At 42.2% G+C, this 16,860-nt stretch overlaps 1 protein-coding gene across 1 annotated transcript; it reads left to right on the forward strand.

Annotated features, from left to right (window-relative positions):
- Window positions 1-1,138: 1,138 nt before the first annotated feature.
- Window positions 1,139-7,174, forward strand: LOC121550474 (protein yippee-like 3). Its single transcript, XM_045223306.1, has 5 exons — window positions 1,139-1,560; window positions 2,868-2,986; window positions 4,440-4,483; window positions 6,564-6,672; window positions 6,836-7,174. Exons 2-5 carry the CDS (start codon window positions 2,870-2,872, stop codon window positions 6,923-6,925), a joined length of 360 nt encoding a protein of 119 aa, XP_045079241.1. The 5' UTR covers window positions 1,139-1,560; window positions 2,868-2,869; the 3' UTR covers window positions 6,926-7,174.
- Window positions 7,175-16,860: the final 9,686 nt, after the last annotated feature.

Raw genomic sequence — 16,860 nt, forward strand, 5'->3', positions numbered from 1 at the left:
CTTAACATCTAGCACACCTAACTAACTGGTTGATAAACTGGGTTTGGAGTGAAAACCTACAGGATGGTAGCTCTACAGGAACAGAGGTGATAAGCCCTCCAATAGTGATTTGGGATTTGTAAAAAATAAAATAAAAGTAGAGGCCAATAAATAATCAAATAATCTGAACTAATTATGCTAATCTGTTATGTTAACTATCCAAACGTTGCAATACACCCGGCGGCAGGTAGCTTAGTGGTTAAGAGCATTGTGCCAGTAACCGAAAGGTCGCTGGTTCTAATCCCCGAGCCGACTAGGTGAAAAATCTGTCGATGTGCCCTTGAGCAAGGCACTTAAACTTAATTGCTCCTGTAAGTCGCTCTGGATAAGAGTGTCTGCTAAATGACAAAAATAAAATAAGAAGCAATGAAGTACACCTGGAACGCACCCGTGTCGACCTGCAACCGCAGCCTAGCAATGAACCCCCCCGTGTCGACCTGCAACGCGCCCGCGGGCCAGCAACGTGGTGATTGTTGTCTAATCGGGTGAGCCAGCAGCCAGCCAGAGTTTACGCTTGAAATGTTTTTATTAATTAAGGTGCTGCAAATGCAATGCTCACTTCTTATTTATTAATTACCATTTTGCTTCCTATGGCGGGCAAGGGAGGTCTGGTTGTCGGCCATGCTGGAAATGTGATCTCGCGTTATTGTGTCATACAGTACACGGACACCACGATATGAAACGTTGATTTGAACCTTCTGACCAACTAGTGGGTCGGGCGGCGCCCCACTGTCTGATTCATATCGCGTAATTTCTGATGATCGTTCTATATGGGGTGTTATATTAAGATGGCCCGGGTTAAACCGGCCTATGGCCCGTTACGTGACTGCTCAAATCGAACAAATCTGCACCGCTTCGTTATGTTATCAACAAGGCAGCGTTATCCACGCTTCAGAAACATGGCTCACAACCACGCCCGGGAATCGAATGCAATAATCGTTCAGCCAGTGCAAAACACGCCTACATTGACGCCCGGGCGATATTAATCGAATCCCCTCATAGATACGAGTAAAAATTCAACCTAATTGGCTGACCTACATTCTGCCAGTCAATCTGACGATTCCTATTGGTCGTTTGGGATTTGTTTTGTTGCTGGGGACGTATTTGGTACCGCCTCCTTAACCAGCGTTGTAAACAAACCCTGAATAATATTGCAAGTTTGTCCCGGCACCACGAAAATATCCTATCTACAAAAAACTTAGTCGGAGTAGCTATAGTTATTTTAATATTTTAACTACAACATACTCGAAACTGTTTAATCTCAGAGAAAAACGTGTTCCTGTTGTCAAGTGTGAGAGACGGAGAGAGAACAGCTGCAAGGCAAATCTGCACCACGATTCTTCTTGATTGTTTGGATCCATTCGTCCGATTGTTTCTTGCTGAAAAAGTGACCCAACAACCTATCCCCTAGACGATTGAGCAATTTACTGATGCATCTCAATTGACCTATCCAACGGTAGTTTGCTGGTCATATCTTCGTTAGAATTAGGTCTTACACTGAAAATCCGATAACTACGTTAGGTGAGTCCAGTTCGAGCTATTTTCTCTTGCGCTTGTATTTCCTTCCATGTTGCTAGCTGAGCCTGAAATGGCGGGTTTAAAGTAAACATATTCTCCTGTAAACCCAGATTATGGTTCAGTTGCTAGCTAGCAAGCTAACGTCACTCACGATAGCTAGCTAGAGAGGAAGACTGACGAGGAATAATTCACTGTAGCAATCGTTTTGGGGAATTATACGTAGCTAAGTAGTTAGCTAACGTTAGTTTGTTGCTTTGTCAGAATGTGGAGCGAGTCAGCTAACGTTAGCAGGCTAGCAAAATTGCAAGGATCAGAGTGATGTTTTGCTTGTTGTTGTGTATCTATGCTGTGACATTAATACTGGCCGTTATTTTGAAATTACTCTAGCTATAATAATGGATTTTCACATGGGCATTTAACCGTTTTAAATTACCCAAGACTTTTGAGTAAAAAAGGAACTAATTTTCCCATCCATCTATGGAGCGTTACTGACTCTGACCATACATAGTCTGGTTTAGCTGGTACAGTTAAGTAGGTCAATGCATGTTGTGTTCCGTCTGGTGCAATGGTCATCGTTATCGGGATCCTTGCGACGTCTTAACCCAAAATGTAACCCTTAACCCTTACTTAAACCATTTAAAATGTAAACTTCAATTGGGTTGGGACGTTCCAAGGATCGTGGATAGCACGGAGGATCGCTTGATAGCACGGACCCTGCTGTAATTGTACCAGGAAGTGAGCTGCGAATTAGACATGCATATGGCTTAAAATAAAGTAACTAATATGTGCCCAGACCTGTTTCCCACTCCTAATAATACAGTTAGTTCATTATTGTGTGATTCATATTCCTTCTGACATTTTTTGTGACACACTTGTACCATGACAAGGTGTGACTTGTCATGCCTAAATGGAGAGGAAATTAACATTTGAGTGCATACGTTTTCTACAATGCTGGCATTAATTTTTTTGTAATGTTGGACAGGACAGAGGACAGACAGCCAACAGTTATTGAACTTGTTTCTTACACTTGCATTTTATTTTTCCTGTTTTCATTTGAAAGCCATGGGAATCATATGTTGCTCTTTGTGTTTGTGTTGTTTGCTCAACTTTGCCCTATTTGGCAAATACGCTTACAAAATGGCATTTTCTCATAGTTACTACACTACACAAATAGTGAAGTTTAGGGTTTACTACAATCACATTTAGGAGTAGCCTAGCATTATGAGCCCCTGTAATGCCCCATATCCTCTCTGTCTCCTCTCCTGTTTTCCTGTTAAACGTTGTCACTCTGTTTTCCTCTATCTCCTCAGACATGGTGAAGCAGACGAAGGCTAAGACGTTCCAGGCGTACCTTGACTCCTGCCACCGCAGGTACAGCTGTGTTCACTGCCGAGCACACCTGGCCAACCATGATGACCTCATCTCCAAGGTGAGACTACAGGGACCATTTATGGCTAGTGGGTTAAATAAAATAACCGGGGCGGCAGGTAGCTTAGTGGGTAAGAGCGTTGTGCCAGTAACCGAAAGGTCGCTGGTTCTAATCCCTGAGCCGACTAGGTGAAAAATCTGTCGATGTGCCCTTAAGCAAGGCACTTAACCCTAATTGCTCATGTAAGTCGCTCTGGATAAGAGCGTCTGCTAAATGACTAAAATTTAAAATGTAAATGTACATACACATATTTAGCCGATGTTATTGCGGCTGTAGCGAAATGCTTGTGTTCCTAGCTCCAACAGTGCAGTAGTATCTAACAATTCACAACAATACACACAAATCTAAAAGTAAAAGAATGGAATTAAGAAATATATAAATATTAGATCGAGCAATGTAAATTCCATATAGTTGAATAATAAGCCTGTGTTGGCTGCAGGGGTTGGAACCGGTTCAGAGAACATAACCGGAAACCGGAAAATAATGACATTTTTCAAGGAACAGAACCCTTATTTTAAAAGCATGGAAACCGGTTAATAACATTATTTTACGTTCCAGGCATTTTTTTCTAGTCCCACAAAAAACGCAACAAAGCGCGTATGCAAAACCCTCTCTATCACTCAAACGTATTCCAGCAGCTGCCTGCAAGATGAGAATCTTTGCCTGTGCGTGTTTAGGTTCAAGCGTGTTAGCTTGCTAGCTCAAAGGCCATTCAAAGTTCCTTCACAGAAGCCACTCCTCCTAGGTATAATTCTGTGGACCTAATTCAGATAATGCATGTCATAACAAGATGCCTAGCGCTTCAAGCCTTCTCCTCAACCCTCTCTCACTCTCTCCCCACTTGTCTGTCCATCACGCATGTAAACAACTAGCTTGCCTGCTCTATCCGCACTGATTAGTGAAGTAAAGCGGTAGGTAGCTTAGTGGTTAAGAGCATTGGGCCAGTAATCGAAAGGTCGCTGGTTCGAATCCCTGAGCCGACTAGGTGAAAAATCTGTCTGTGCCCTTGAGCAATGCACTTAGCCCTAATTGCTCCTGTAAGTCGCTCTGGATAAGAGTGTCTGCTAAAATGAGCTAAATGTAAAAAAAAACTGTTGATTTCACAGGTTAAAAAAGGAACTACATAAACCCGTACTTTTTTGGTTCGAACTGGTTCAGAGCTTTATTTTGCTGGTCGGAACAGTAACGGAACAAAAAAAATAGTGATTTTGTTTAGAACAAAACGATTGTAAAATAATTTTGCTTCCAACCCCTGGTTGGCTGTGTGAAATGATATTACATTTCAATAACAAGTAATAAAATTGTAATAACAAGATAAACAACAGCCAGCTGGGAAGCGTTACCTCAATGTCCCACTTTCCTTATAACCACCGATTTGTATTTATTTATTTTACATTGTCTCTCTCTGTCTTCGTGGCACATTTGAGTTCATTCTCTCTTTTATTTTGTCCAGTCTTTTCAGGGTAGCCAGGGACGTGCCTACCTCTTCAACTCTGTGTGAGTATCTTTATTTGTCATCCAGTGTATGGCCATATAGCCTACATAACTAATGAACAAAATAGTATTCCTTTTAAGTCCCTAAAACACAGTCCTACCTTAGTTACCGCTCAAGCCTCAGTACATTTTCATTATCATGCATCTGCCAGGTTCTCCTTATGCCATTTCAGTGTGTTTACACTAGTCCTGTGAGCCATACAATGCACCATGAAGCCAGTTCACTATCCTAACAGTAGAGGTCACGTTCTAGTTGATTTATATTTACCTTCTGGTTGCTGTAGTTTACATTTAGTAGTTTGCATGTCGTTTCTCAACTGGTGCATAGCTAACTCCCCCTGATTTGGGGCTAAATATTAGGTTCTAGATAGAATTATCACCTTTCTTGTTCAAAAAAAGAAATATACACTACCAGTCAAAAGTTTGGACACATACTCATTCAAGGGTTTTTCTTTATTTTTACGATTTTTTACATTGTAGAATAATGGTGAAGACATCAAAACTATGAAATAACACATATGGAATCATGTAGTAACCAAAAAAGTGTTAAACAAATCAAAATACATGTTTATATTTGAGATTCTTCAAATAGCCACCCTTTGCCTTGATTACAGCTTTGCACACTCTTGGCCATTTCTCAACCAGCTTCATGAGGTAGTCACCTGGAATGCATTTTAATTAACAGGTGTGCCTTGTTAAAAGTTAATTTGTGGAATTTCTTTCCTTCTTAATGCATTTTAGCCAATCAGTTGTGTTGTGACAAGGTAGGGTTGGTCAAGGTAGCCCTATTTGGTAAAAGACCAAGTCCATATTATGGCAAGAACAGCTCAAATAAGCAAAGAGAAAAGACAGTCCATCATTACTTGAAGGCATGAAGGTCAGTCAATATGGAACATTTCAAGAACTTTGAAAGTTCTTCAAGTGCAGTCGCAAAAACCATCATGCGCTATGATGAAACTGGCTCTCATGAGGACTGCCACAGGAATGGAAGACCCAGAGTTACATCTGCTGCAGAGGATAAGTTCATTAGAGTTACCAGCCCAAATGCTTCACAGAGTTCAAGTAACAGACACATCTCAACATCAACTGTTCAGAGGAGACTGTGTGAATCAGGCCTTCATGGTCAAATTGCTGCAAAGAAACAACTACTAAAGGACACCAATAATAAGAAGAGACTTGCTTGGGCCAAGAAACACAAGCAATGGACATTAGACCGGTGGAAATTTGTGCTTTGGTCTGGAGTCCAAATTTGAGATTTTTGGTTCCAACTGCAGTGTCTTTGTGAGGCGCGGTGTGGGTGAACGGATGATCTCCGCATGTGTATTTCCCACCGTAAAGCATGGAGGAGGAGGTGTTATGGTGTGGGGGTGCATTGCTGTTGACACTGTCTGTGATTTATTTAGAATTCAAGGCACATTTAACCAGCATTGCTACCACAGCATTCTGCAGTGATACGCCATCCCATCTGGTTTGGGCAAAGTGGGATTATATCATTAGTTTTTCAACAGGACAATGACCCAACACACCTCCAGGCTGTGTAAGGGCTATTTAACCAAGAAGGAGCGTGATGGAGTGCTGCATCAGATGACCTGGCCTCCACAGTCCCCCGATCTCAACCAAATTGAGATGGTTTGGGATGAGTCTGACGGCAGAGTGAAGGAAAAGCAGCCAACAAGTGCTCAGCATATGTGAGACTGTTGGAAAAGCATTTCAGGTGAAGCTTGTTGAGAGAATGCCAAGAGTGTGCAAAGCTGTCATCAAGGCAAAGGGTGGCTATTTGAAGAATCTCAAATATACAATATATTTTGATTTGTTGAACACTTTTTTGGTTACTACATGATTCCATATGTGTTATTTCATTGTTTTGATGTCTTCACTATTATTCTACAATGTAGAAAATAGTACAAATAAAGAAAAACCCTTGAATGAGTAGGTGTGTCCAAACGTTTCACTGGTACTGTATATGCTTATCTGGTGGGTCACCAGAAAATCCGATAAGCTAAGGTCAGGTCACAAAACAGAAATTTGTGGCGGGGAACCATGGCGGTAATTGGCCTGTGGTTCTTGTTCCTGCTGTTTTCAGGGTGAACGTGGGCTGTGGTCTTGCCGAGGAGAGGCTGCTACTCACCGGGCTCCACGCTGTGGCAGACATCTACTGTGAGAACTGCCACACCACACTGGGCTGGAAATACGTAAGGACGCGCACACACACAGATAGTATGCTACTTATCTGTCTACACACTGTAAAGAATGAAGAACTAAAATAATATCCCCATCCTCAGAAAATGTAGATGTCTTTTAAGCTTGTCTACTACGCACTCCCGCCTCTTATCACCCCCCTCTCTCTCTCTACAGGAGCAGGCCTTTGAGTTAAGTCAGAAGTACAAGGAGGGGAAGTTCATCATTGAGCTGTCCCACATGATAAAGGACAACGGCTGGGACTGAGAGGTGAAGGGAGATGTTTTCATTGATCTTTCATCCCTCATCCGTTGTTCTTCCTGGCCTGGATGTGTGCCAGTGTGCCCCCTCACCCTGCGTAAGGGCCATCGGCTCTGCCACTCCGTCACTTACATACAGCTTTTCCAAGAATAGCATGTGATGTTTGTTTTTATATAAATATACACACTGAGTATACCAAACATTAGGAACACCTTCCTAATATTGAGTTGCACCCCTCCCTTTTGCCCTCAGAACAGCCTTAATTTGTCGGGGCATGGACTCTACAAGGTGTCGAAAGCCTTCCACAGGGATGCTGGCCCATGTTGACTCCAATGCTTCCCACAGTTTTCAAGTTGGCTGGATGTCCTTTGGGTGGTGGAGCATTCTTGATACACACAGGAAACTGTTGAGCGTGAAAAATCCAGCAGCGTTGCCGTTCTTGTCACAAACCGGTGCGCCTGGCATCTACTACCATACCCCGTTCAAAGGCACTTAAATATTTTGTCTTGCCCATTCACCCTCTGAATGGCACACATACATAATCCATGTCTCAATTGTCTCGAGGCTTAGAAGGCCTTCTTTAACTGGTCTTCTCCTCTTCATCTACACTGATTGAAGTGTATTTAACAAGTAACATCATTAAGGGATCATAGATTTCACCCGGTCAGTCTATGTCATGGAAAGAGCAGGTGTTCTTAATGTTTTTGTATACTCTGTGTGTGTGTGTGTGATATACAGTACCAGTCAAAAGTTTGGACACACCTACTCATTCTTGGGTTTTTCTTTATTTTTACTATTTTCTACATTGTAGAATAATAGTGAAGACATCAAAACTATGAAATAACACATATGGAATCATGTAGTAACCAAAAAAGTGTTAAATGAATCAAAATATATTTTATATTTGATATTCTTCAAATAGCCACCCTTTGCCTTGATGACATCTTTGCACACTCTTGGCATTCTCTCAACCAGCATCACCTAGAATGCTTTTCCAACAGTCTTGAAGGAGTTCCCACATATGCTGAGCACTTGTTGGCTGCTTTTCCTTCACTCTGCGGTCCGACTCATCTCAAACCATCTCAATTGGGTTGAGGTTGGGTGATTGTGGAGGCCAGGCCATCTGATGCAGCACTCCATCACTCTCCTTCTTGGTCAAATAGCCCTTACACAGCCTGGAGGTGTGTTGGGTCATTGTCCTGTTGAAAAACAAACGATAGTCCCACTAAGCGCAAACCAGATGGGATGGCGTATCGCTGCAGAATGCTGTGGTAGCCATGCTTGTTAAGTGTGCCTTGAATTCTAAATAAATCACAGACAGTGTGACCATCACACCTCCTCCATGCTTTACGGTGAGAACTACACTTGCGGAGATAATCCGTTCACCTACTCGGCGTCTCACAAAGACACGGCGGTTGGAAGCAAAAATCTCACATTTGGACTCATCAGACCAAAGGACAGATTTCCACCGATCTAATGTCCATTGCTTGTGTTTCTTGGCCCAAGCAGGTCTCTTCTTCTTATTGGTGTCCTTTAGTAGTGGTTTCTTTGCAGCAATTTCGACCATGAAGGCCTGATTCACACAGTCTCCTCTGATCAGTTGATGTTGAGATGTGTCTGTTACTTGAACTTAGTGAAGCATTTATTTGGGCTGCAATTTCTGAGGCTGGTAACTCTAATGAACTTATCCTCTGCAGCAGAGGTAACTGTGGGTCTTCCTTTCCTGTGGCGGTCCTCATGAGCGGCAGTTTCAACATAGTGCTTAATGGTTTTTGCGACTGCACTTGAAGAAACTTTCAAAGTTCTTGAAATTTTCCGTATTGACTGACCTTCATGTCTTCAATTAATGATGGACTGTCGTTTCTCTTTGCTTATTTGAGCTGTTCTTGCCATAATATGGACTTGGTCTTTTACCAAATAGGGCTACCTTGACCAACCCTACCTTGTCACAACACAACTGATTGGCTCAAACGCATTAAGAAGGAAATAAATTCCACAAATTAACTTTTAACAAGGCACACCTGTTAATTGAAATGCATTCCAGGGACTACCTCATGATGCTGGTTGAGAGAATGCCAAGAGCTGTCATCAATGGAAATGGTGGCTACTTTGAAGAATCTCAATTATAAAATATATTTTGATTTGTTTAACACTTTTTTGGTTACTACATGATTCCATGTGTTATTTCATAGTTTTGATGCCTTCACTATTATTCTACACTGTAGAAAATAGTAAAAATAAAGAAAAACCCTAGAATGAGTAGATGTGTCCAAACATTTGACAGATACTGTATATATACACACACACTCGTAGGTTTTACAAGTTTTATATAAAACCTACCCCACTATTACGGGAGCACCTTTGTCAATACTCATATATCCCAATGTTTAGTTCTATCGAGGTAGAGAACGAGCGAGGACAGGCTGTGTGAGTGCCAGTGAGTGAGTGTGTGAGCGACAGTGTGTATACACTCGGGCATGTGTGAGTTGTGTGTTTACGAGTGTGTGTGTGTGTTGCAGTGCGACCACCTCCTTAGCAACTTCACTAAATCCTACTCGTATAGTCTGTGTGGGATTGTAGTCAACAAAAATCCAAATTCTCTCTCATTAAGTGCAATTCACAGGGTTGAGACAATTAGACCTTTATGCAAAAACCTAGCGCCCCGAAGGCTGTGCCCTTTTTTTGAGTTTTTAGGTGGATGTGTGAAAAAACAAGTTACTTTGTGTTTTAAGACTTCATACTTAATGTTTGATGGTACAAGCAGAGTTGAAAAAAAGTCATATTATGTTTAGTGCCGCTCCGTCATGTTAGGTGTGTGTATCTCAGATGGAGTATCAAGTGCAATACAGTAGGGCGTGAGTGCGCGTGGTTAAAGTTCACTTTAAAATGTCAGCAATATAACATTGGTCTTGTTTTTTATCCTTTAAATGGCAATCAATGTATTCAGTTGTTAATGATGTCAAAGGCTGCAGCATTACACAGTTTGTAAGTGTTTCTGTGCGATTGGCCCGTGTGAGTTTGAATACTGTGTGTAAATGTTTGGCGTATGGGTGTTTTCTCTGTATGCTGCCAATGGGTGCATTTTATGGTTTGTGTGTGTGAGAGTTTGTGTGTGAGTGTTTATACTGTGTGTATGCAGTGCGAGTGTACAGTGTAAGATTGTATGATCAGATACAGTACTTGCTAGACAGTTAGCGAATGCTTTAGTTTGGGGGTCAAATCAATTGTTTCTGATGTTTAATTGGATATCCATTTTTACAATATTTCATTTTGAGATCAATCTTGTAAATACAGCTTAACATTGATCAGCATGTACATAAGCATTTATTTGATCATATTAGAGAGCAATGTGTGATATCAAAAAGGATGAATATATCTATAATTATGTAGCAGATGGTGACTTTATGTAAGCTTTTCCATTAAAATGTTTTATTTTAACCTGAACTATTACATTAAAGTGTGGTAAATATATCTGCCTGTTGTTTCTATTACAGTAGCTAGGTTTCCATCCAATTGGTGACAGATTTTCATGAGAATATTCCAAAATCTGCATAAACAAAATATGCGCATTTTTCCAACAGTGGTGTGTTTCCACCAAATGGTCCTGTTGAAGATACAAAGCAGTGCGTGATGACTAGTGCACATAAAATGTACTTTTTCGCTTAAGTTGTCATGTACCGAATAAAATCGAACGTTAAATGTGTTTCTATCGCACTTTCAACTCGCACTTTCAACTCTACGGATAGTTTTGCAAATGTGCCCACTCCGGTCTTGGCACGTGCGCTCTAGCCAACAGCTTACAGATACAGTGCGGGTAGGCTAGTCTACATGATGAGATTATTATGGATAAGAGCGACATTCTTTTTATTTGTCAAATGGCACCCAATCATCGATCATCATGTCACCAGAATAAGCCCTAGTTCAAACATCACTCTATCGACGCACCGAACTAAAAACTCACTTTCTCTTTGGAAGAGCAGGGATAGATTGCCGTCTGAAACCACGCAGTGCGCCTTGTCGGACTTTTGAGGATAGTTCGGCAGCCTCTGCCACTCTTTCGGCATGGTGCAGGTGTAGCACGCATCGCGTCAGAGCAGTTCTTCAACTGTCGGGAGAAATGGTAATGCATATTAATGTATGTTAATTGCATGCAAATAAAGGTTGCTACGCTACCACACACACACACACAACGGAAGCGCAATCATAGCCTCGGATTCGCAGGTCTTAGAACAGACCAGGGGAGAACAACTGCCCCCTCTCATTGAAGCCACGGAAGTTTCTAGGCTGACCGCAGTACTGCAGGTATTACATTGACATTTTAGTCATTTAGCAGACGCTCTTTTCCAGAGCGACTTACAGTTAGTGAGTGCATACATTTTCATACTGGCCCCCGTGGGAAACGAACCCACAACCCTGGCGTTGCAAGCGCCATGCTCTTCCAACTGAGCTACACAGGGCCCTATTAGCAGAAAACAGGATCTCCATTATATTGAATGGGAAAAATGTCAATCTTTGTGTAAATAAAGACACACCAGATGAATGTCCTTGAACCGATTATTTTAAAATCGAACACAGAAGAAGTTATAAGGATAATTTAGTGGCTAATGGTAGCCTGCAGTATCCCGGTCAGCCTTAAAATGTAGTTCCTCAATGAGGTGGCAGCACTGAGTTAGCCTGCAACGTCACTTCCTGGAGTAGCTCAAACTGTGCGTGTCTCGATGAGATGCCTTCTTAATCTTAACCGACTTAATTTGGTTTCAATGCGCTATTGAGTCTTCACATAGGAATGAATGGTGTCACGTGATAGATGGCTTTTGGCTTTCCATTCATATACAGTACCAGTCAAAAGTTTGGACACAGCTACTCATTCAAGGGTTTTTCTTTATTTGTACCATTTTCTACATTGTAGAATAATAGTGAAGACATCAAAACTATGAAATAACACATATGGAATCATGTAGTAACCAAAAAAGTGTCAAACAAATCAAAATATATTTTATATTTGAGATTCTTCAAATAGCCACCCTTTTGCCTTGATGACAGCTTTGCACCCTCTTGGCATTCTCTCAACCAGCTTCACCTTGAATACTTTTCCAACAGTCTTGAAGGAGTTCCCACAAATGCTGAGCGGTAGATTGTGGAGGCCAGGTCTTCTGATGCAGCACTCCATTACTCTCCTTCTTGGTAAAATAGCCCTTACACAGCCTGGAGGTGTGTTGGGTCATTGTCCTGTTGAAAAACAAATGATAGTCCCACTAAGCCCAAACCAGATGGGATGGCGTATCCATGCAGAATGATGTGGTAGCCATGCTGGTTAAGTGGGCCTTGAATTCTAAATAAATCACTGACAGTGTCACCAGCAAAGCACCATCACACCTCCTCTTCCAGGCTTCACGGTGGGAACCACACATGCGGAGATCATCTGTTCACATACTCTGCGTCTCACAAAGACATGGCGGTTGGAACCAAAAATATCATATTTGTACTCCTCAGACCAAAGGACAGATTTCCACCGGTCTAATGTCCATTGCTTGTGTTTCTTGGCCCAAGCAAGTCTCTTCTTATTATTGGTGTTCTTTAGTAGTGGTTTCTTTGCAGCAATTCAACCATGAAGGCCTGATTCACGCAGTCTCCTCTGAACAGTTGATGTTGAGATGTGTCTGTTACTTGAACTCTGTGAAGCATTTATTTGGATTGCAATCTGAGGTGCAGTTAACTCTAATGAACGTATCCTCTGCAGCAGAGGTAACTCTGGGTCTTCCTTTCCTGTGGCGGTCCTCATGAGAGCCAGTTTCATCATAGCGCTAGATAGTTTTTGCGACTGCACTTGAAGAAACGTTCAAAGTTATTGACATTTTTTTGAGCTGTTCTTGCCATAATATGGACTTGGTCTTTTACCAAATAGGGATATCTTCTGTATACCACCCCTACCTTGTCACAACACAACTGATTGGCTCAAACGCATATTCCACAAATTAACTTTTAACAAGGCACACCTGTTAATTGAAATGAATTCCAGTTGACTACCTCATGAAGCTGGTTGAGAGAATGCCAAGAGTGTGAAAAGCTGTCATTAAGACAAAGGGTGGCTACTTTGAAGAATCTCAAATATAAAATATATTTTTGATTTGTTTAACACTTTTTTGGTTACTACATGATTCCATATGTGTTATTTCATAGTTTTGATGTCTTCACTGTTAGTCTACCATGTAGAAAATAGTAAAAATAAAGAAAAGCCCTGGAATGAGTAGGTGTGTCCAAACTTTTGACTGGTACTGTATATATACACAAAAGTATGTTGACACCCCTTCAAATTAGTGGATTCTGCTATTTCAGCCACACCTGTTGCTTACAGGTGTATAAAATTGAGTACACAACCATGCAATCTCCATAGACAAACATTGGCAGTAGAATGGCCTTACTGGAGAGCTCGTCAAATTCCTGCCCTACTAGAGCTGCTCTGGTCAACTGTAAGTGCTGTTATTGTGAAGTGGAAACTTCAAGGAGCAACAACGGCTCAGCTGCAAAGTGGTAAACCACACAAGCTCACAGAACGGGACCGCCGAGTGCTGAAGCGCATAGTGCGTAAAAATCATCTGTCCTCGATTGCAACACTCACTACCGACCTCCAAACTGCCTCTGGAAGTAACGTCAGCACAATAACTATTCGTCGGGACTTCATGAAATGGGTTTCCATTGCTGAGCAGCCGCACACAAGCCTAAGATCACGATGCGCAATGCCAAGCGTCAGCTGGAGTGGTTTAAAGTTTGCCGCCATTGGACTCTGGAGCAGTGGAAACACGTTCTCTGGAGTCATGAATCATGCTTCACCATCTGGCAGTCCGATGGACAAATCTGGGTTTGTCGGATGCCAGGAGAACGCTACCTGCCTGATTGCATAGTGCCAACTGTAAAGTTTGGTGGAGGAGGAATAATGGTCTGGGGCTGTTTTTCATGGTTCAGGCTAGGCCCCTTAGTTCTAGTGAAGGGAAATCTTAATGCTACAGCATACAATGATATTCTAGACGATTCTGTGCTTCCAACTTTTTGGTAACAGTTTGAGGAAGGCCCTTTCCTGTTTCAGCATGACAATGCCCCGTGCACAAAGCGAGGTCCATACAGAAATGGTTTGTCGAGATCAGTGTTGTTATATATCGATAACAATCACTTATCAAATAATTACCACTTATCAGTCTCATTCTGAACGTCGCATAATCCTTGAACCTGCAAGAACCCTAACCTTATTGATGAATCAGCAAAACACAAATTGGCTTAATTATTTATTTACTAACTAACTAAATAATAACACAATACAAACACACACACACAAGTTATTGATTACTAACGTAATACAATGAAAACAGGTCCCTAGTAGACTGGACTAACAATAGCATGAATGCTTGGGTAGAAGGAGGGTCAGAGTGGAAGGGAGAGACAGAGATTCAAACTATCGTGGTTACTTTGGAAACTATGCTCACGGAAATACAAATGCTTAAAACCCCACTAACTGCTCATTAAGAAATGCAACATGTATTTACGTGTAGCTGTCCTCGATAGTTGAGTTGATGATGTAGGACTCTGGTTTGCCCACTAGAGATCCCAATGTCCTTGGTAGAGTTTCTGGTCGTAGTGGTGGTTAGAATGGATACTTCAGCGTACCCTGTAGTTCGTAGAGTTGATCTGTCAGAATAGATACTTCAGATGTACCAGCGGTTGTCTGAGAGGGATTGTCCTTCCCAACTCGTGTCTTTAGTGAAAGTTCTCTAGACGACTATACATGCCAGCTGCAGACTGAGATGATAAGGTCTAGTGCATTGTCTTCTTCTTCACCTCGTGTAGAGGTTGAGAGTTTCAGAGTTTCACTATTTTGCCATATTCAGCTCGCGCTGCATGTCGGCTGGTCTGTAGAGTTTCAACCATTTTAAGCCATAGGGCTTCCTGGTCTTCATGGTCTAACCATTTTAAGCTGTGTAGCTTCAGCTTCCCGCTTCCTGGTCTGGTAGAAATTTAACCATTTGCAACATCCGGTTTATACCGTAATCTGCTTGGTCTGAGGTGAATTTCGTCACGAGGGGTTTTATACTTGAGTAGAAAAGGAGGCGTTTCATCAAGTTTGTGCTCATCTGGGCGTGGCCACTGACTGAGAACAAATCAATATGGAAACAATCATCTCATCTAGAATGCAAAAATCACATTGTTATCTTCACAAAAGTATTATAATACTTAATCATTCATTTTATATAACAATTAGATGCAAACCTCATAACTGGGAAGAGATACAGTTATGTTGTTCCACCGTCTTTAATGACATCACAACATAGTAACGAAATTGACATGATTGTTCATTAAGTCCCCACTGACCATTTCCCACATTCTTTTAAGTAGGAATATTGTTTCATTATCCACTTTTGGATGTTGGAGTCTTGGCGGGAAGACTTCCTTTGACTCACAGGGAAATTCCCTCTCCCAATACTGCATGGCACAGAAAATAAAGTTTCTGCAAGGAATTTACGACCGGTGATAAAACTGGGCCCCAGGAAAGGGGGTGTTCCAACCTTTGCCTAGCCGGCATCTTTTATCCTCAGCCCATGAGTGCAAGTCATGACAACTGTATGCATCTGTTGGTCACAGATACCGTTAAAAAAAAAGTAGGGGTGTGGATCAGAAAACCAGTCAGTATATGTGGTCCTCTGTAGCTCAGCTGGTAGAGCACGGCGCTTGTAACGCCAAGGTAGTGGGTTCATTCCCGGGACCACCCATACACAAAAAATGTATGCACGCATGACTGTAAGTCGCTTTGGATAAAAGCGTCTGCTAAATAGCATATTATTATTATTATTATTATTATATGACCACCATTTGCCTCATGCAGCGCGACACATCTCCTTCGCATAGAGTTGATGAGGCTGTTGATTGTGGCCTGTTGAATGTTGTCCCACACCTCTTCAATGGCTATGCGAAGTTGCTGGATATAGGCGGGAACTGGAACACACTGTCATACACTTCGATCCAGAGCATCCCAAACATGCTCAATGGGTGACATGTCTGGTGAGTATGCAGGCCATGGAAGAACTGGGACATTTTCAACTTCCAGGAATTGTGTACAGATCCTTGCGACATGGGGCCGTGCATTATCATGCTGAAATATGAGGTAATGGTGGCGGATGAATGGCACGACAATGGGCCTCGGGATCTCATCACAGTATCTCTGTGCATTCAAATTGCCATTGATAAAATGCAATTGTATTTGTTCGTAGCTAATGCCTGCCCAGACCATAACCCCACCGCCACCATGGGGCACTCTGTTCATAATGTTGACTTCAGCAAACCGCTCACCCACACGACACCATACACGTGGTCTGTGGTTGTGAGGCCAGTTGGACGTACTGTCAAATTCTCTAAAATGACATTGGAGGCAGCTTATGATAGAGAAATGCATATTTAATTCCCTGGCAGCAGCTCTGGTGGACATTCCTGCAGTCAGCATGCCAATTGCACGCTCCCTCAAAACTTCAGACATCTGTGGCATTGTGTTGTGTGACAAGACTGCACGTTAGTGGCCTGTAATTGTCCCAAGCACAAAGTGCACCTGTGTAATGATCATGCTGTTTAATCAGCTTCTTGATATGCCACACCTGTAGCGGGTGATTTTGGACGGAGTCAGGCGCAGGAGGGTAAATCACAGAATATATGGTTTATTCCAGAACACAGCGGGCAGAAGGAACACTTATACAGGTACTAATGAGGGGAAATGAACCAGATGTGTGTAATAAACAAGACAAAACAAATGGAATGATGAGTTGAGGAGCAGCAGTGTCTAGAAGGCCGTTGACGACGAATGCCAAACTCTGCCCGAACAAGGAGAGGAGGCAGCTTCGGAGGCAGTCATGACAGTACCCCCCCGACGCGCAGCTCCTGCAGCGCCGGAGAAGTGGCTCCAG

The sequence above is a fragment of the Coregonus clupeaformis genome, chromosome 10 (genome assembly GCF_020615455.1).
Source record: "Coregonus clupeaformis isolate EN_2021a chromosome 10, ASM2061545v1, whole genome shotgun sequence".
Classification (NCBI taxonomy): Eukaryota; Metazoa; Chordata; class Actinopteri; order Salmoniformes; family Salmonidae; genus Coregonus; species Coregonus clupeaformis.